This window comes from Tursiops truncatus, chromosome 14, assembly GCF_011762595.2.
Source record: "Tursiops truncatus isolate mTurTru1 chromosome 14, mTurTru1.mat.Y, whole genome shotgun sequence".
NCBI lineage: Eukaryota > Metazoa > Chordata > Mammalia > Artiodactyla > Delphinidae > Tursiops > Tursiops truncatus.
The window spans coordinates 62,620,686-62,641,004 of record NC_047047.1 but is presented as its reverse complement, the minus strand read 5'-3'; the positions used below and the strand labels follow the sequence as shown (position 1 = coordinate 62,641,004).

General features: G+C 41.8%; 1 protein-coding gene across 7 annotated transcripts in view; it reads left to right on the top strand.

Annotated features, from left to right (window-relative positions):
* Nucleotides 1-20,319, top strand: part of LTBP1 (latent transforming growth factor beta binding protein 1) — a 424,762-nt gene that overhangs the window by 139,919 nt on the left and 264,524 nt on the right. For all 7 annotated transcript variants that reach the window (XM_033838746.2, XM_033838748.2, XM_033838744.2 and 4 more), the window contains exon 4: nucleotides 7,963-8,132. In XM_033838746.2, the coding sequence (XP_033694637.1) occupies nucleotides 7,963-8,132 (170 nt within the window). The remainder of the gene's footprint in view (nucleotides 1-7,962; nucleotides 8,133-20,319) is intronic.

Below are 20,319 nucleotides of genomic sequence, written 5' to 3'. Positions count from 1 at the left end.
AATGTGTTCTATCTTGGTAAATATCTTGTATGCATTTGGGAAACATGTGCTCTGCCCTTGGGCAAAGTGTTCTATGAATGTCAATTGGGTTAAGCTAGCTGATAGTGTTGTTCAAGTCTTCTGTATCCCTACTGATTTCTGTGTACTTGTTCTGTCAGTTGAAAGGTACTAAACCTGCAGTTACAGCTACAAAGTTTTGTCTACTTCTCATGGCTTTTTTTTTTTTAGGTTTTCGCTTCATGTATTTTGAAGCTCTGTTATCAGGTTCACAACTGTTGAGGATTCTTATGTCCTCTTGATGAATTGACCCATATCCTTATGAAATGATGCTTTTTATCCTTGATAATATTTTTTGCACTGAAATCTACTCTGCTTATTATTAACAGCACCACTGCAGCTTTTATCTGACTCATGTTAACATGTTACCTCTTTTTTCATCCTTTTGTTTTTAACCTATTTGTGTCTTTATATTTAAAATGGAATTGTTGTAAGCAGCATATACAACACCTGGGTGTTTTTATTCAGTCTGACAGTCTTTGACTTTTCATTGAGTTAAGACCGTTTACATTTTTTAAGCACTTAATTTCAGTCCACTTCATTTAAAAAAAAAATTTTATTGGAGTATAGTTGATTTACACTTCATTTTTTTTTTAAATCTCCCAAGCATTATGATTATTAAACTTCCCAAGAGGAGGCCTTGCTCACTGTGCTTCTTAGAGTCTCTTCTTCATTACAGCTCTTTTATTATAGTCCCCTCCCTCCTAGGAACTTCGGATTAGAGGGTTGGAGAATTCCTTGAATGTTCGCATGTAGCAGTCAGGTGCAGAAGACTCTTCCAACCAGGGCTATTCCAGGGCACAGGGTGCCTCTGAGAGGCCAGCACTTGAGGTCAGACACATGTCTTCAGAGGAGAATGTGAAGACCGTGAGAGTAGTGTGAAGAATTGTTGGTGCAGCCCTGAGCCTTTCTCCCTTGTTATCCCAGACAATTCATGTCTGGCCCCAAATGCTTCTGACCTTGTTGGCATAACCAAAGCCATACAGTAGATGGGACTCACCTTCCTTAGAAAGCGGGTTAGGGACCGACCAGATCTTATTTTTGCATCGTGTCTTTATGGCACATCCTCAGCCCAATGCTAAGCAGTTTATCTCCAAGGGTTTTCTCCAACCACATTCTATACTGTTCCTTTGAGGAGTTCTAATAAAAGTGATTATTTTCTTGGCCATCCCATTACATTTTCAGTGATATTCTAGCATTCCTTACACCCAAGCCACCCAAACAACTTGAGTACAAGGCCACCTTCCTGTGGCCTTAATGGGGCTGCCAAAAGACACAGGTGGAAGTTGTATGTTTTTTTATCAATTTCTTTATTGTTGAATCTAAATTCCTGTGTTCCTGGCTGCATCATTTCTGTGGACATCTTCATTGCTACTCCTGGAGGCCATTGGCTCTTTACTCAGGTATTCATGACACCTGTTTTGTGATGAAAGCTCATGGTTACAGAAGTGTTTCTCAACCTCAGAACTGTTGACATTTTTAGCCCGATAAGTCTTTCTCATGAAGGACTGTCCTGTATGTCATAGGATATTTAGTAGCATCCCTGGCTTCTACCCACTAGATGTGAGCGCCTTACCTCCAAGTCCTGATAATTACAGATGCCTTCAGATATTGCCAAATGTCCCTGGTTGGGAGTCAAATCACCCCAGTTAAGAACCACTGGTAAAAGAAAATCGGTTCAACTTGGTTGCGTTTACCATGTTTATTCATGATGACCACCAAAGCTCCCTTAATTTCCATGTCTTTCCAACATGCCCCCCAACCCCCAATATCTACCTTCCTTAATTTTATTTTTTCAGTATTTTTTGTCTTTTTCATCTCATTTGCAGTGTAGGACTTTTTACTGGTCTATCCCTACGTTGATATTTTCAGTGTAATCTTTACTTTCTTCCTGTTCTCATGACGGTGTTTGCTTGTTTCGTTTCACTTTCTCTGTGTTTGTTCTGGCGTGCTCCAGCCCTCACTCTGTTACTGGAAGTCTGTGATGTCCTTTAGTCTCCTCATCAGCAGCCTTTTACCTCCTTATTTTTTTTGGTTGGATAGATAATTTCCTATGAATGGGGTTACTGAAAACAAACACTTGTCTCCCCTTACCTCTGTGTGTGTGTGTGTTACTCTGCCTAGCGACCTCTTCCTAGAGGGAGGTTTTTCTTTGTCCGTCTCTTTGCACGTTGTCCTTGAACTTTGCAGGAAAGAACCTTTCTCCCTCAAATCACAGCTTGCATTTCTTATTTACTTTGGTGCATTCTGTTCTTTGAGGAGCATTCACCCACGCTTCTAAGCTACTTGAAACACAACCAGGGCACATATGACCAGTTGAATTTTGTAAAGAGAAACAGGCCCTGAAAGACTGGAGGTGACTTCTCTGTGGCAACACTGTTTCCTCTCCCAGTTTTTCTTCATCCTGATTATAAACCTGAGTGCCCTAATCATAGGGGAGAGGGTTTGATCATGTCAGACCTACCTTCTGTGGGAAACATTTTATGGCCTGTTGGAGGCTCCCTTCTGTGAGGTCCAAAGCCCTTTCCTTAAGTGGAAAGGGGCTTGGGTGTTGCCAGATCCTCCCACCTGCTCTACAGGTCAGATAATGGATTTAGCAGAGATATGGAAAAATTTAGTCCATTCTCGTGCCAAAAATTGCCACTGTGAAGGCAGAAGTGTAAACAGTGTGTAACTAATCCCTTCTTTTAAGGAAAGAAGTTTTATGTAATTGTTTCCTTTCTAGTTACAAAGATAGAGGTTTACACAGATTCAAGTCTTCAGATGGCTGGCTGTACCCCTGATTTCTGGCCTGCCTCTCTCCTTTTCCGAGTGTCACCAGTAGAGCACCCATCAAGTGTTTCACCCCATGCAGTCCCACTCCTGTCACTAGTAAAGTGGCAGTGCTGATGGGGCTTTGACCTACAACCCAACCCAGTGGCTTTTTCCAATTGCTTGTTTCCCTGCCTTTCCTGCAGCAATTTTCAGATGGTCCTCTCTCCTTTCCATCTAGAAACTTTCTTCCACTTATCGTTTCTGTATCTATGTTCGTTTTGTTTTTATCTCCTCTTGATTTTCTTTGTGTCCCCACCCCTTAAGCGCAACTAGCCTCCAAGACTGTGTGGTTCCATAGTTTTTCTGAAACATTTTTGCCTTAGAAGAATTTGGAACATCACTGTTCCTAAACTCAGGCTTTCTGTATCTGCTCCCCAGAGATCCACCCCACATTTCTATCTCTAAAACTAACATAATTATCTTCCCCACACACTCTCCCCTTTTGTCTGACTGCCTTAACTCGGCACACCTCCTTGCCTTTACTTTTCCTCTTGGACTTGAACCAAAAATACCCTTCTAGTCAACCAGGCTGGAAACCTTCATCATCACTTGACTCCTTTTCCTTTTGCTCCCCGCCACCCTTAATTTAATCCTCAAGTCCTATTACTCCTTCTGGTAGTGACCTCTGCCAGTGCTAGATTTATTCCCTTTAAATGTTGTCTAAAAACTGCTTGCCGTAGGAGATGAAGATTCAGCTGATTCATTTCACCTCTCGTTCCCCACCCTACCTCTCAAACATCATTGTTTAGTATTAAGAGTTTGTCTCTGCATACTCCACCAACACATTTAAACCTCTGTTTCCTCTTCGGTCAACCTCATCTTTCAAGGTTGTGAATGTTCTCTCATGACCCTCCATTTTGTAAGATGAGGGCAGTGGCTCTCCTCATCTTCCCTTCACTTCTCCTCTTCCTCTTCCAGAATTTTCCAACCTCCTCCAGCTAGGTATGTACATTTATATCACCTACGTTGGTCACATGGGTTGTTTCTAGCAGTTACAGCCTTCGCAATATTGTCTGTGGGTGTTCCACTCATTGCCCAGTATAGGGTGCTTGGGTTGCTCCCTCTGTGTGTCCACAGTCAACATCTCTGTGCTTTCTGAAGGAGTGTGTTCCTAGCATCAAATGGGAATGGATTCTCCCTTTTCCCATTCCGTCAACTGAGTATATATAGTCAAGTTTCTCCAAAATCTCAATCATGTTTTCCATTCTCATGACTCCCCCTTTTCTCCCTAGGATCATTCTCCTGGAGCTCCCTGTCTCCTGGTTGCCTGGCAACCTTCCTTTTAGGGGAAATATGGGAAACCAATCTTGAAGCTAGGGGATCTCCAAACACCAGAATGAGAGGGCCTTACTCTGGGGGAGTAAGTTTTGTGGTTTGTACCACATAGTTCCATTCTTTTAGAGAAGAAGACTCATTTTTTCCCTGATGGGGGTAGAAGCCTGACCCTTGGATGTTCTCTTTGCTAGAATCAGGGAGAACAGCTGCCTTCATATGTAGCCTTCTTAGTGAAGACACCAGTGTTCAGCCCTACTTCTCATTATCACCCTGTGCTTTACTTGGTTTGAGTATCCAGAACATGTCTGTGGTCTCCTGGGAAGATGGCTTCCTCTGTGCCTGTGCGATTTTTTTCGACCAGTGTCCTTAAGCTACTTTGTGACCCATTAGGAGTCAGGAAGTCATGACATCAATGTAGTAGTTCAAGACTGTCATTTAAAAAAGTGACAGGAGAGAATATTCGTGTCCTTTGCATAGTAAGGATAAATATACTATTTTGTAATAGTTAGCTGTATTTAAAAAAATATGTATGGATGTGTACTGGATCTCCATGTAAAATGTGCTTCTTACTGTAGATTGAGATAAAAGAAGTTAAAATATTTAGGTATGGCTTCCTTCCTGCTACAACAGTCAACATTTCTCAGTCTGCCCTCCTCTCTTACAGATTTGTTGAAATTTTTCCTGTATGTGTTAATGGGCTTTGTGAAACATTTTTAGTATCCTTGGTCAGTACCTGTGCCACACATCAGAAAGGATGCTGGAGCCGAGACCCTGAGGTCTCCAGCTCTGTCAAATGTGAAATTCTTACTTATGGGACTGAGTGGATATCCTGGGGAGTCCAGTGGAGTGGGGGAGGGAGGAACACTAAAGGCTTGAGACAGTAGATGTTTGTCAGAACAGAGTACTTCAATATTTTAATGACTAGTGTGGCTGTCCTATTGCATAACAGCCAAATGTCAAGTCTGGATTTTTCTTTTTTTATTCCTTACCTATAACTTTTAGGGCTTCCTTGGAAGGGAAAATATATGGGTGCCCGCAAATCCATTTTGAACCAGGGGTCCTGTAGTTTTCATTTTAATCTAATTTTCTTTAAACATTTTGGTTTTCCCTTAAAAAATTATTTATAATGCTATGACAGATCTGATTTTCACTAGCGATTGTTAAGCCTTTTTTTTTTTTTATGTAAAGGGCTGGGGGAAGAGAGGAGAAAATCCCAATTGAGTGAGATTTTTTTTCTTCTTCCCTGGGAGGTAGGAAACACTACATATACTTGAGTAAAAGAGAAGGAAAAGAAGAGTTAAAGAGGATATATATTTATAAGGCTGAGAGATGGTCCAAAGTGGATATAATTGTGAAGGGTGAAATTAGAGGAAAAGGTAGATGCCAACCATGAAGGAGGAGGTGAGGAACAGAGAGTAGGATGGTGATTACACTTGATTTCTATTTGTGGAATGAGTGAGTGGACAGTTGCCTCTACTTGCCCCACATGGTGTCACTTCTTATGGCTTTGCTTCTGCATGAAGCCACGAGACAGAGTGGCCTGTCTGTTCATCTGTGTGTGTCTGTGTGTCTGTCCATCTGTGTGTGTCTGTGTGTCTTTGCGAGCACATGTGTTTATTCACATACTCGAATTGGAGGAAAGTGAAGGAGATGGAGGACGAGGAAGCACAGCTCTGTGTAGTTTCATATTTGCAATGTGTTTGTCGCTTGTAGGATAGTTATAGTAAGACGTGGGTACCATTACCAGTACTATTACTCATTTCCTTTAGTTAATGATGGCTGACGTTTGTTACTCAAGTTCTAGACCTGGTACAGCTCTCTTGTTGGTTCATTACCTTTTTGTTATGTTTAGGGAAAAGGAGCCCACACACACATGTGCTTTCAGCTCGGTTTCTTGCTGCTTCTCACTTCTGTGATTCAGAGGGGAGAGAAAGGGAGGACCTGAACTAGAAGGCAGAGCCCACGGTCACCCTTATCTGGCAGTGGTCAGAGCAGGAATTAGTTGTAGCAGCTTCAAGGTCTCTTGGAATGCCGGGCTGTCCTCTTCTGAACAGGAGTCAGCCTGTACTTCTCTCAGCAGGTCCCAGTAGTATAGTGACGGGGTTGACAGTGTAGCTGGGGAGCGAGTTGCCCCTGAGATGAGAAGGAGGGCTTCCCCGTTCCACAAGGCTGACAGAGCAGCCTTGTGGTTCTTATCAGTCACCACCAGATGTGTCCAGCTGTTTCACTTTCTACTTCATCCCAATCAAACATACTTAAAGTTCAAACCAACACTTACATCATCAAAACAAAAGTGTTTACAATGTTAAGCTTTAGGCTTTTAGTAACTTAAGTCAGTCATCCAGTGACTAAGAGAATGCCCTTCCACGGCATTGTGTCTGGGAAAATCTAGGCACAAGATGTATTTTCCTAGGCTTTCCTGGGACTACAGGGTTGAATGTAATAGGTTTAGATCGCTGACTGGCTAAGAGGGAAGCACCCTTAATCCCAGCCTCTTCTATTTGTCTCTAATGGTTGTCTTGTCTCACAAAATACCTCATCCATCCCCACCAGAATGAATCCGATAGGCTGGGTTTATTCAAGATTCTGCTACTGCTTTTGATGAGACACTGTGTGGGTGTTTTTGGTGGCTTGATGATTTATCTTTCTTGCTCGCCACCCGTGGTGTCTTTTCTTCCTCTTGTTCAGATAGTCCCTCATTAGGGCCAGTCTTTTGGGAAGATGGTTGACTGGGCTAAAGTCATGCTAATAAGGTGCCACAAAACCCCAGTTATAGTATGGTAGTTTGGAAATATTGTTCGGTTTAGATGGCTTTAACGTGTCACAGTCAATAATATTCAAGATTATAGCAGAGGGCAAGTTTCCTTCCAGAGGCTCAGTTTGCTGCTAAAATGGTCTGTTCCAACAATTTTAATAGCAAGTTTGCATTTTCCAGGATTAGTGGATGTATCTTCTTTATATTCTACATTGTTTGTCTTGCTTAGTGAATGATTTCAATTCTGTCCCTCAGGGAGTGATTAAATCTTGATGAAGGCTTATTTTAAAGTATACAGTACACGCAGCAGAACTGTCATAGAAGAGAAAAGGGTTCAACCAGGAGGGTGAAAACACAGTAATCGTGTTCAGGAGTCCTCAGAGGTCTTGACTCGTGTCATTGACAAAATTATGAGATTGTCATAAGTTATTATTCTTATTATTCTTAGGGACTAGTAATTATGAAACAACCTAAATAGTACAGTTTTAATCATTGAGATACAGCATAAAATATTAAAATAACTGTTAACTACAATGTTATGAGTGTGTTTTTCCCCATCATCATAATTTATATTTCAAAAGATTATAAAATATTTTTCAGTTTTTGTGTGTTCAGATTTTTACAAGAATTTTTTTCTTAGCCCTGTGCAGTAGATATTCCATGATACAGAATAGGAAAGTGAAGCTCAAAGAGGTTTAATACCTTCCTGATATACATACCTGTTCATGTATGTTTTTGTCTTAAATATAACTTGCGTGCGTTGCATGAGGGCTCATGGTAGCTGTGCTTTCAGTGCTTTGATAGACTCCGTCTGTTGACGACCTGTATGTCCTTATACTTCTTGACTGGACAGGCAGAGTCCCCCTTATGCTGGAGGTTTCCAAGGGTAAGGTGTTATTATTTCTTAATATGTCATGACTACAGTATTTGAAGGAAAAAATTAGCCTTGCATGAAATTTTTATGCTCCTTTCTAAGTTTAACTGATTTCTTATTCTTTCCTTCTTAGTTGACTTTAAAAGTCCGTTATTAATTTCCTTATCCTTACTTTGTTTCTTTCCAGAGTGACACCCCTTTCCTCACAGAATGTGATGATTCATCATGGCCAGGCCCAGGAATATGTGCTCAAGCCCAAGTACTTTGCAGCTCAGAAGGTGATTTCGGGAGAGCAGTCTACTGAAGGTTCATTCCCTTTAAGATTTGGACACGATCATGTGGCAGCACCTTTTCAGTGTGAGTATGTCCTGTCAATCATCTTTCTAAGTTACAGTATCATGGTTTGGAAACACTTCGCTCTGTAGGTGGCTTTAACATGTCACAGTAGATATAATTCAAGAATCATTTTTTAAAAATCCATACTGGTTCCTGAAACAACCAGACAGCAATATGGTTTCCTTCTTCAGAGGCAAGGCAGTTTTCCTGGACATTGCAGGATCTGAAGTGACTTGCCTGTAATGCTGTTTCTGCAAGATGCCTCCGTTTCCAAGATACACTTGCTCTAATTTTCTGTGCAGTTGTGTGGCTGATATGTTTACATTGATAAAATATTTTCCTTAGTGAGCTAGCCAGGATTTATTCCTTGTGAGATGTGTGCAGCGTCCTGCATTACCGTCCGAGATTTACCTACAGCGGATGTTTTCATGTTAGGAGGGCAATGTTTTTAGTGTATCGGTTCCATGGTGTGGCAGGTTTTACTGAGTTTGTAAAGAGCTATTGTATCAGTGGCCAGCTTGGTTACTATCTCGCTATGGGGGAGGTTCAAGGACAAGCCCCAGCTCAGAGGGTGGGGAATGTGATGATTTGTGGGTTAAATATTACAGAGTGTCTGCTGGCAGCATCTGGAGAAAACGTTCTTCAGTGAGGCGGCAGACCGTTCAAAGGGGAGAGCGGGATGCACGCACTCCTTCCAGCAGCTTCCTGCTCTGTCTCACGTTGACGGATGGCCTGCGCCATAAGTAATGAAAGAGAATGCCAGTTGTGAGGTTGAAAAGGACTGTCTTTCACCACCCAGAGTAGTGCGGAGAGCTGAGAGAGAATTCTTACTACTGTTTGGCGCTTCAGAAGCCTGTGTCTGTATGGGCTTGATTCCTGGGGAACACCTCCACATCCCGGAATTGGCCACTTAACAAAAAGAGTAGCTAACATAAGGTATGTACATTCCACTTTTCATCTTTTGAGAAAATTGTGCTCAGGACTTGAGGCTGGACCCCAGAGCAATAGTCTGAGGTGATTTATTGGGATGATGAGGGAACAATGGAGAAATTGTGTAGATCATCTCCTTGCCCTTTAGAAAGGATAGCTTCCAAGTTATTTGCAAAACAATAGACGTATCATCTTGTTTTTAAAGCTCCTTTGATTTCAGTGCTTAATAGCTGTTCTCTAGAAATATCCCTAAGTATGTAATATTTTTCTAATCTCTAAAAATCTAAAGAGGTACCACTATTTCCTTGAAGCTTTATATAGATCATATTTTATAGAAGCTCTCCAAAATTAGAATGTGATGGGAAGAGTTTTTGAAAGCTTATGATCATACTGATAAAAGAATTCTGAATTTCATGGAGGTGTCAGGAAAAGATGGTTTGGGAATCTCTGGTATTAAGACTGGAGACTAGTTTAATTTGCCTGAGTATCATCTAGAGCAAGGGTCTGCAAATTTTTTCTTAAAGGACCAGATAATAAATATTTCAGGCATTGGGAGCCAAGATACAAATTGTGGATGTTACATATAGGTACGTACATAACTATTTAAAATGTAGACATTTAAAAATGTAAGAACTCTTAGCTAGTAGGTTGTTTAAAAAAAAAAAAAGTCAGGTAGCTGGCTGGATTTGGCCCATGGGCTGTAGTTTGCCAACTGGTAATCTAGAGACTTAGTTTCTCAATCTACTAAAAAGACAACCTATGGAATGGGAGAAAATATTTGCAAATGATGCGACTGACAAGGGGTTAATATTTAAAATATACAAACAGCTCATACAACTCAGTATCAAAAAAGAAAAAACAACAACCACCCAATCAGGAAAGGGGCAGAAGACTTGAATAGACATTTTTACAAAGAAGGCATACAGATGGCTAACAGACACATGAAAAGATGCTTAACATCTCTATAAGAGAAATGCAAATCAAAACTACAATGACGTATCACCTCACACCTGTCAGAATGGCTATCATCAAAAAGTCTACAAATAACAAGTGTCGGAGAGGATGTGGAGAAAAGGGAACCCTTGTACACTGACGATGGGAATATAAATTGGTGCAACCACTGTGGAAAACAGTATGGGGGTTCCTCAAAAAAGTGAAGATAGAGCAACCATAAGATCTAGCAATTCCTCCATATGATCTAGCAGTTCCACTCTTGGGTATGTATCTGGAAAAAATGAAAACACTACTTTGAAAAAATACATGTGCCCCAGTGTTCAGTGCAGCACTACTTACAATAGCCAAGATATGGAAGCAAACCAAGTGCCCATCAACAGGTGTTTGGATTAAGATATGGTGTGTGTATATAAACAATGGAATATTACTCAGCCATAAAAAAGAATGAAATACTGCCATTTGCAGCAATGTGGATGGACCTAGAGAATATTATGCTTAGTAAAATACGCTGGGCAAAGACAGATGCTGTATAATATCACCTATATGTGGAATCTAAAAGATAATACGAATGTATATACGAAACAGACTCAGAAGGGGGGGGGAAATTAGGGGTATGGGTTTAATAGATACAAACTACTATATGTAAAATACATAAGCAACAAGGATATACGTATAACACGGGGAATTATACCCATTGTCTTGTAATAACCTATAATGGAATATAATCTGCAAAAATGCTGAATTAGTATGTTGTATACCTGAAACTAACACAGTATTGTAAATCAGCCATGCTTCAATTGAAAAAAATCAATCTGCTGAAAATATATAGATTTTGGACCTGATTGACTGGTGCCTGAAACAGGACAATTAAACCAAAAGATGCTCTAGAGGCCCTGTGTGTAAGCAACTGTTCTTCAGTGTCGCTGTTCCCAGCAACCCCCCCTCCTCCCCATGATGATTCGCAGACGTAGCTCCACTTGGTTTGGAGGCAGCCAGAAAAGCATGAACTACCAGGAAACCAGTTGTGTTAGATAAGTCTAGTTTCCTTTAATGTTAGTGTGACATGCCACAGAGCGCTGGGGAGAGTAATGGTTGTTACTCCTGGTTGTTTATAGAAAGCCTTTTGATACTGATGGAAATAACATTTTCACTGGTTGACCCATTAATGGCCATGCGGCTGGACTGAATTGCATGAATCACCATGAGTTCCTCAAACATAGAGTTACTCTATGACCCAGCAGTTCCACTCCTAAGTATATACTCAAGAGAAGTGAAAACGTGTGTACACAAAAACGTATGTACAAATGTTCATAGCAGTGTTATTCACAATAGCCAAAAAGTGAGAACAACCAAACTGCCCATCAACTGATAGTAGATAAACAAAACGTGGTATATCTTGCCATTGGCTGTTCAGCCACAAAAAGGAATGAAATATGATACATGCCACAACGTGAATGAACCTTGAAAGCATACTGAATGAGTCCAGGTACAAAAGAATCCAGATCACATATGATTCCATTTTTATATGAAATGTCTAGAACAGGCAAATTATATGTAATATCCATGCAGACAGATAGTAGATTAGTGGTTGCTGGGGGCTGGGGAGAGCAGGAATGGGGTGTGACCATTGATGGGTAAGGAGTTTCTTTTGGGCTGATGAAAGTGTTCTGGAATTAAGTGGTTATCATGGTTGCACAAAGTGTGAATATGGTAAAGCCCTGTTATGTTAAAAATAACACAAAAATACTTAAAAATTATTTCCAAAAAAGTAGTTATAAAAATTTCAAGGAATGGAGGGCACTGGTTCTCTCAGAAGTGCTAAGAATGGTGTTGGGTAGAGGGGATCTGCTTCATCCAGTACCTCCTTCGGTAATTTGTAGGAAAGATTTGACTATGTAAACCAAATTCTGTTGTGGTTGGTTTAGTAGTGTTTTTAACCTAGAGGGAGGGAAGTTGAAATGACATGATGATAACATTTAAAGGCAATCTTATAAAAACAGTCAGTTCAGATTATCTTAGTGTCTGCTCAGGAGCAGACCCAAATATCTCTCTCACACCTAAAGAGATTATTTCAACACAATGCACTAGAAAAAGATCTTGCTTGAGGGTAATAAGTATCCATTCCAGACTATCTGCTGTTGTGCTGAAAATACCATGGGGTGCTTGATGATATTAAAACCAGAAAATAACATTTCTATTTTGGTCCATGGTGGAAGGATTTTGTTATCATCAGGGTTAATAATGGAGAGCTTCCTAAGGTAGAGTGTGGAGTTCCTTATAAAGGAGAGCTTTAGGATGTAGCTGAAAAGCTCCCTAGACTACTGATTTGCGGCATTATGCAAAGAGTCCGAGAGCTAAGAAATTGGAGAATCTCTGATTTGAATATTCACCTGCTCCACTTTTTTTTTCTATTACCTCAGTTTAATATTTGGAAATTTTTAGAAATGTAAACTTTTATAATTGGATTTCTCATTGCTAATTCCAGTGGTTTTCCTCTCAAGGTGGACTTAGCTTTTAAAAAGGTTAATTATATTTTAAAGTTGTCTATTGAAATCTTACTTCAGATTCAACAAAGCCAAAATCTTAAATTTTAGGAAAGGCAGACACCATCTTTTATATACTACCTTTCTATAGAAAGTTTCTAAAATTGATACAAGTCAGACTCTTAAAAGAGTTGCTAATTTATCTCCTGATGTGCTGAGAGACATGAGAGAGTGATTGATTATTGGCATTGAGAAAATATGATACTGTTCAGTTATAAAAAGTTAGGAGAAGCCCACTTTTAATTTTTACTTAACTTGTTAAACATAAGCTTTCTGCTTAGGTAAACACCCATAATGGTGCAGGAAACACATACACAGCCCCATTAGGCCGCTTCTGACAGAAGAAAACCTTATCGTGCCTGCACTGGGACCCCAGGAAACATCTTAGCCCTGGATCCTGTGGTCTGTGCTGACCCCTCCCATTCCTTGCAACAGGCCAGTCGACTCAGCTTCTGCTCCCACCCTCACCCCCCCCACATGAGTCACGGGCTGACTGGAATTCCTGGCTCCCCCATTTGAAGATACAATAGCCCTCCTCAGCAGGTCTTAGGTCTGAGAGGGAAGCAAAGAGTCCATTGAGCAACTTTGCTGCCCAAATCCCTGCAGCCCAGTTCTGGCCTGACCGCAGTCCATGTTCCCATACTCTGAAGAGCACGGGCCCTTTGGGCACACGAGCCTTCCTCTTTTAGCGACACTGTGGTTGAATGTGCTAGCATTAGCCTTCAGGCTGTGTTCACACTGCCACCAAGAAGCATAAGACATGAAAGTATCTCAGGGTTTGATGGCAAGTGTTATATCTCCCCAGGAAAAAAAGTTCATGTGTCTGGAGTACAGATTTTCTGTGGTTGCAGACTGATAGAGCGAAGACGTTGCCATTAAAACTGCATCTTCCTGGTTGTCCTGAGAGAAGAGAGTAGTTCTGCAGAAGGTTAGAGGACACATCCAAGATTTTTGCTTTAGCAAAACAAATCTGAAGTTTAAAGGATAGGCAGGCAGTGTTCGGCTTGGGCTGTTGTGCTTATGCCAGCCATTTCAAGTAGGTGGGCAGGAATACTCATTAAAGGCTCAGAGGCACAGTGCTAGTAACAGAATCTTCACAGGGAGGGAGTCTGTGGTGTAGTTCAGAGCACCCACCATAGACGGAAGTTGGCTTTAAGGAAGACCAGATTCATCCTCCACTTACCAGGCCTTTGCCAAAAGGGAGAAACCATGGAGTGGCAACTAGATGAAGGCAAATGTAGATATAATAAGTACAGATGAGAAGACTTGGAACGAGAGTCTTAAGTGCAGGATGAATTTGCAATATGGATGCCTCCAGAGGAAGAACAGTTGGAAAATGCGGGTGAGGAAGAGTCTGGTCCTGAGAACCACCCTCACCTCATTGGGGTGTTGAAGTTTAAGATATGAGTGATAGGAAGATCGTGTGAAGAGAGAAAAGGGAAGGGGAAGTCAAGTGTGCTGGCAATCCCAGTTCTCTGAGATGCCCTCTCTGTTAGTTCCTGATTGGTTGGGAGCCCCACTAGGGCAAAGCTTTGCAGACGGACAAACTGGGCACTTTGGAGGAAGGAGAATTCCGTAGGCTTAACATTCTTCAGCACTCGAAATCCTCCCCTGCACGGAGACTACCCTTAGCTTGTCATGTGCAGGTAAGTGTCTCGAGGGAATGGCTCCACGCCAATACAACAAGTACGAAGTGACAGTGGAAGCTGTACCAGCCAGAAACGATCTTACATGAAGCTGATGCAAACTAACAAATGATTTAGCATTTAAAAAGGATACTAGGGGGCTTCCCTGGTGGCGCAGTGGTTGGGAGTCTGCCTGCCGATGCAGGGGACACGGGTTCGTGCCCCGGTCCGGGAGGATCCCATATGCCGCACAGCGGCTGGGCCCGTGAGCCATGGCCACTGAGCCTGCACGTCCGGAGCCTGTGCTCCGCAGCGGGAGAGGCCACAACAGTGAGAGGCCCGTGTACCCCCCAAAAAAGGAAAAAAATAAAATAAAAAGGATACTAGGTGTGAAAACATACTGCCTGGAGGAAGGGTTGATAGTAAAGCTCTGTGCCTTTTCCCTTGTAAAATCAGCAAGTTCCTGGAGCTGCTTGGTGATCCCCACACAGTGTTGTTTGGGAATCAGGAGCATTGAGCCAGTTTCCCAGCCATGTGGCTATGTGGATCTTAGCACTAAGATGGCCAGAAGAAAATCACCCAGTCTTCAATAATTTCTGGTAAAATCCTTGTTGGCCTTAAAAGCCTAGACAGCAGAGCATCTGCATACTGGCTATAAAAATTGCTTGAGAAAAGCCTTCTGGTGGATGTGGGTGAACACCAAGGTTTTGCTGAGTTTGATGTCCTTAGGAATTCAGGTTCCTTTGAAGGACAGAGTATTACCTATTACAGAAGTTGTTCCATGTGTGGTCTTGCTGTGGCCGCCGTGCCTCAGTTGGAGGGGCGAGGGCAGGTGGTTTATTTCATCCAGGGGTTATTTGGTCATATCCCAGTCCCGGAAGGTATGTGGATGTGAACTTCTCATCGCCTGATTACTCACGCACAGTTCAAGATAGCTGGGCAGTGGTAGGCATGGGCTGATTGTAAACGCTGCCAAGAAGCTTATCCAGCAATGTGAAAACAGTGGAGGAAAACCTAGAGTGAGAGCATTATGTAACCTAAATTCCCCAGTGGGCAGCCTTCCGTGCCAGAGAAAGAGGCTTTAAACCCAAAGGGCCCAAGGTTTCATAACAAGCCAATCCAAGGATATTTCTGGGTGTTGAGACCGAGTTCAAGATATTGAGAAACACTGTGTGGCTCCAGAATATTCTGTGACCAAACTGTGATATTTCTAAGGAAACATAAAACACATGAATTCACAGTTTGCCTGAGGGAAACTACAGTGCAACGTTCTGGTAAGAGAAAACTTGAATTTGAAAAAAGATGGTGCCTACTCAGCCTCAGGATTTATTTACCAGAAACTGAGGGCGTGACTTGCTTTTTCTTCTAAATGGGAAAATAGCTTCTAGAAAATTAATCATCATTAGAGTTGAAATGATACTTTTGATACAAAAGTTCTGCTTATGAGGTGTTATAAAAGGAATTAAAGTAGAATGCTTTGTCTTCTTGTGGGTCAGTCTCCTTATAGAAAGGTCCTCTTAGCATTGAAAGTGATGGCCTTGTGGTGAATCTGTGCCCACTTTGTGGAGGTAAAGACCTCAGTACCTTCTTTGTGTTTTTGTGTGACATTTCTTAAAGAAGTTTTTGTGTTGTGATTATCTACAATTTTAGTTGTGCATTATTTTTCAATATTGACTTAGTATTAGCGTCTTATGAAATTGTACTTCAGCTGAAAGCCAGCTGTCCTTGTTCTCCCTTGCTCCTCGCATACGAAGGTAGTAGAAATTAATACATGGCAGGAGTAGGAGGAAAACCTTTCTTCCCTAGAAGGTAATCGCAACATGGTTCTATGTGAGTAATTCTTCTGGCAGGCAAACTTTAAATAATGAAATATGTGTATATACACATAAACACACAAATATATTCAATCAAATACATAAATGTATATTATTTAAAAATTTACTTTTTTGGAGCTCCTTATAGTATCCATATAGCAAGTATCCATTAAAAAAGTTTTCTTGTAGCCCTAACTGTGCTTCACAAGTTTCTCTCAAGGTACCAGTTTAACTAAATGAAAACATTTTAGGTAGGCAGTGGTGGCTCCTGTAAAAAAATCATAGATATTTTAAAATCCTTGTATCCTAGAAACAGATTTGGAAAGCTTTGCTGAAAGCAAGCGAGCATCATAGAGCAGGTGAGAGGGTGTTAGTCATAGTTTCTTTTGGTTGATGGCCTCTGGGCTTCTTATGTGGGATCGAGCACTCTCCTTTAACAATGTCTGGGACCCCACACACCAGGCAGCTGCGCCGCTTGTTTTAATGATCACCATTTAACGGCTGCAGGTGCATCTCAGGATCGCTCTTTCCCCAGCAGGAATGATACTGATGAAATGAATCAGAATCTCTCTTAAGGTGTTTGTAAGTTAGAGCTAAGCAGTACACAACTGTAACAAAAGTGAAACACCAGCAGAAGCAGCCAGAGAGAAGCTTTCTATCTCATTAATGTTGTATATAAGAATGAAGTTCATCAGCCTTTTCTGAAAAGCACTGGGGACAGGGCAACATATAATGGGGTGCTACAAGTACTGTGGATTCCCAACATCATCTTTGCAGTTACTGAAATGTGCCCTAGTCTCCATGAGGGCTGGCTATCCCTGGATCTTCTTGGGGCTTATCTCCCTTATTGCTTCACACGGCTTTACCATACCATTCCATCACTCCAGATAACATGTACCCCTCACATTGTGTTGTGGACAGAGACTCTGGCTAACACATGTTCTATTTGTAGCCTTCCCTCTAACAGCTGCCTGTCCTGACATCGTACCCTTCCCGCTAACAGCTGCCTGTCCTGACACCTCAGAGCATCAAACATTGGGGTGGGCTTGTGATGGATAGAGGAGTGGATGGGTCAGTTCTGTCATTTCCTCACGACTACTGAAACACCTAAAGAATTGTTCTGCCTGGCCTGGTTTCAGTAGGACCTGATGTGTTACCGCATTTATGTCTGAGCAGCCACTGGGATTTTTAACAGAAGCATTCTTGGGTCTCAGGGATTCTTGCTCATATGGAATGGAGAATGTCCAGTTTAGAGTTTGGTAGTGAGTGCGGATAGGAACACTTTCAGTAACACTTCCGAAATCCCATTATACCTTTTATTCGTTCATCATTATTTTTGGTTTGGGTTTTCAGGCAACCACAAAGCGGGGGGCGCGGAGTGTGTATAAATTCATAGCAGACATTCTCTGCCATGTCTTGAACCTGGAAATGTAGCGAAGTTAGAGGCCTCTTTTAAAGGAGTTTAAAAATACTCTTAGCAGAGAAAGTGATTCATAATGTTTCTTGTCAGAGATCCCAGTTTCCAAACCACACCTTAATATACCTCAAGAACATACAATACATATTTTAAAAACCTGCTCTTGGTGTTGTAAATTATATTCATGTCTCTGAAGATCAGGAAATTTGGACATAGGCTCATTTATATTCTCCAAAGACACTGTGGATTCAATCCTGGTCTTTCTCCTCATCTATTTAGCACTTACCATATGCCAGCCACAGTGCTAATTGCTGCATATGCATTAATTCAATATGTTACATTGTAATATTAGTACATTATTAGTCTTTTTTTTTTTTTTTTTTTGCGGTACGCGGGCCACTCACGGTTGTGGCCTCTCCCGTTGCGGAGCACAGGCTCCGGACGTGCAGGCTCAGCGGCCATGGCTCACGGGCCCAGCCGCTCCGCGGCACGTGGGATTTTCCCGGACCGGGGCACGAACCCGTGTCCCCTGCATCGGCGGGCGGACTCTCAACCAATGCGCCACCAGGGAAGCCCTATTATTCTTTTTTTGAAATAAGTTTATTTATTTAATTTTTGGCCGCACTGGGTCTTTGTTGCTGCACATGGGCTTTCTTTAGTTGCGGTGCGTGGGCCTCTCATTGCAGTGGCTTCTCTTGTTGCGGAGCATGGGCTCTAGGCGTGCAGGCTTCAGTTGTTGTGGCACATGGGCTCAGTAGCTGTGGCTCGCGGGCTCTAGAGTGCAGGCTCAGTAGTTGTGGCGCACGGGTTTCGTTGCTCTGCGGCATGTGGGATCTTCCCAGACCAGGGCTTGAACCCGTGTCCCCTTCCTTGGCAGGTGGATTCTTAGCCACTGCACCACCAGGGAAGCCCATTAGAACGTTTTTTGACTGTTTAAACTGTTACCCTACGTGTTATGCATGTATTTGTCAGGAAGCAAAAATATAACAAGGTATAAATTGCCAAAGCAAAACTTGTTCATTGAAAAGATTGCTACTTTAGCTCTTCGTGTAAGTTACTTTCAGGTGAGTCCAAAGTCAAAATTTGACTATATTTTAAAAAATTGTCAACTTTATTATATGTAGGACTTTAATGACCATGACACATTTAAAAAATTATCTGAATATAGAGCTTCTGGGAAGAATTTTTTTAACAGAAATAATCCAAATGCAAAATAAACCTTTCTAATCAGTGAGTTCCTATTGCCATTTGAGATCCATTTCGATAGCTTTCAAACAAAATGAAGCAATCAGATCTTACCCGGAAATTGTGTCAGAACCAAAGTCCACAGTAGAATTTTACTTTCTTCTAGAGTTTTTAGTAGTAATTATGATCATAAAAGCAAACATTTCGAGGTGAGATTTCCCCATGTTTACAAGCTCTTGTGTGTTCTGCTCTGTCATTTATCTTGGAGTAAGTGTTGCTGCTTATTTGAGTTTTTCCTCTAAGAGCTGACTGTATGTAATGAGAACCTCTTGAATTTGCGTATTTACCAGCTTATGAATCATATCCGTACGAATTATTTCATATGGCCCCTGCCACAGCCTTGTGAGGTAATGGGTTGGATGGCTTTATTCTGCATGTCTTTGTTCTACTCTTGACTGCAGGATTGGGAGGGTGGAGCCAGAGCGTGGTTTTACTGTATCCCATCTTGTTGAACCTCTATCCGTTTCTTGGACAAATGAAACTCTTAACACTTATTCCATAAGACTGTTTGTTGTAAGAATGAAGTGAGATGGCATGTGACACCTCACATGCTGCCAGACACGTAGTCTGTGCTCCGTCTCTGTTAATTTCCCTCCTTCATCCTGACCTTCCCATATGTGCTCCATCTTCATTTCTCTCCTTCATCCCAACCTTTCCAAGTGCCTCGTGTCGTGTAATTTTCAAAATACTGCTCATTAAAAGTGTGGGAGAGGCGCTGGGGTTTTGATGGAAGAGAGGGCTTGCACTGAACTCCCAGCTTCTACCATTTCCTAACAAAATGACCTTGGTCAAGTTTCTGATGAATGTCTGTGTAGTTTCCTAGTCTGTGAAATGGCTGTGAGTGTAACTTACACGGCCATGGTACGTATTTGAGCTTTGTAGCTTAGTAAGCGCCCAGTACATGTTTCATGGGTCCATCAGTCACGCAGACAGTGCTCTGTACATTTAGAAAGGCCCATATATACTCTATGTTCTCAGAATCTAGGCAAAAAAAGAAGTGGAGAAGGGTGTGTGTGTTTATATTATCTATTGCCGTGTAACCGAGCATTCCGAACCTTAGTGGTTTAAAGCAACAAGCAATATCTTACAGTTTCTGTGGGTCAGGAATTGGGAATTACCTTAGCTGATTGGTTCTGGCTCAGGTTCTTTTATGAAGTTTCAGTCAGGGTATCAGGGAAGGGCAGCAGTCATCTGAAGGCTTGCCTGGGGCTGGAAGATCTGCTTTCGGGATTGCTCAATCACGTGGTGATTGGCAGGAAGCTTCAGTTCTTTGTTGCGTGGGCCTCTCCATAGACTCCTCAAGTATTCTCACAGCATGGGAGCTGGCTTCCCTCAGAATGAGTGATCCAGGAAAGAGAGCAGGATGGGAACTGCAGTGCAGTGCCTTTTATGATCTAGGCTCCGAAGTCACAAACTATGACTCTGCTGTATTCTGTTCTTTAGACACGAGTCGCTAAGACCAGTCCGGGCTCAAGGGGAGGGGAACTGGACATCATCTCCTGAAGAAAGACATAGCAAAGAATTTGTGGACACGTTTTAAAACCATCAGTGTTCAACAGGAGAGGCATTAACTTGATGAGAGTCAAAAGGGAAAAGTTGAAAATGAGTAACCTAAAAAGAATTAGCTGACAGCTGAAAAACTTAAAATGTGTAATTACACATCAGTAATTCATTTTTTAT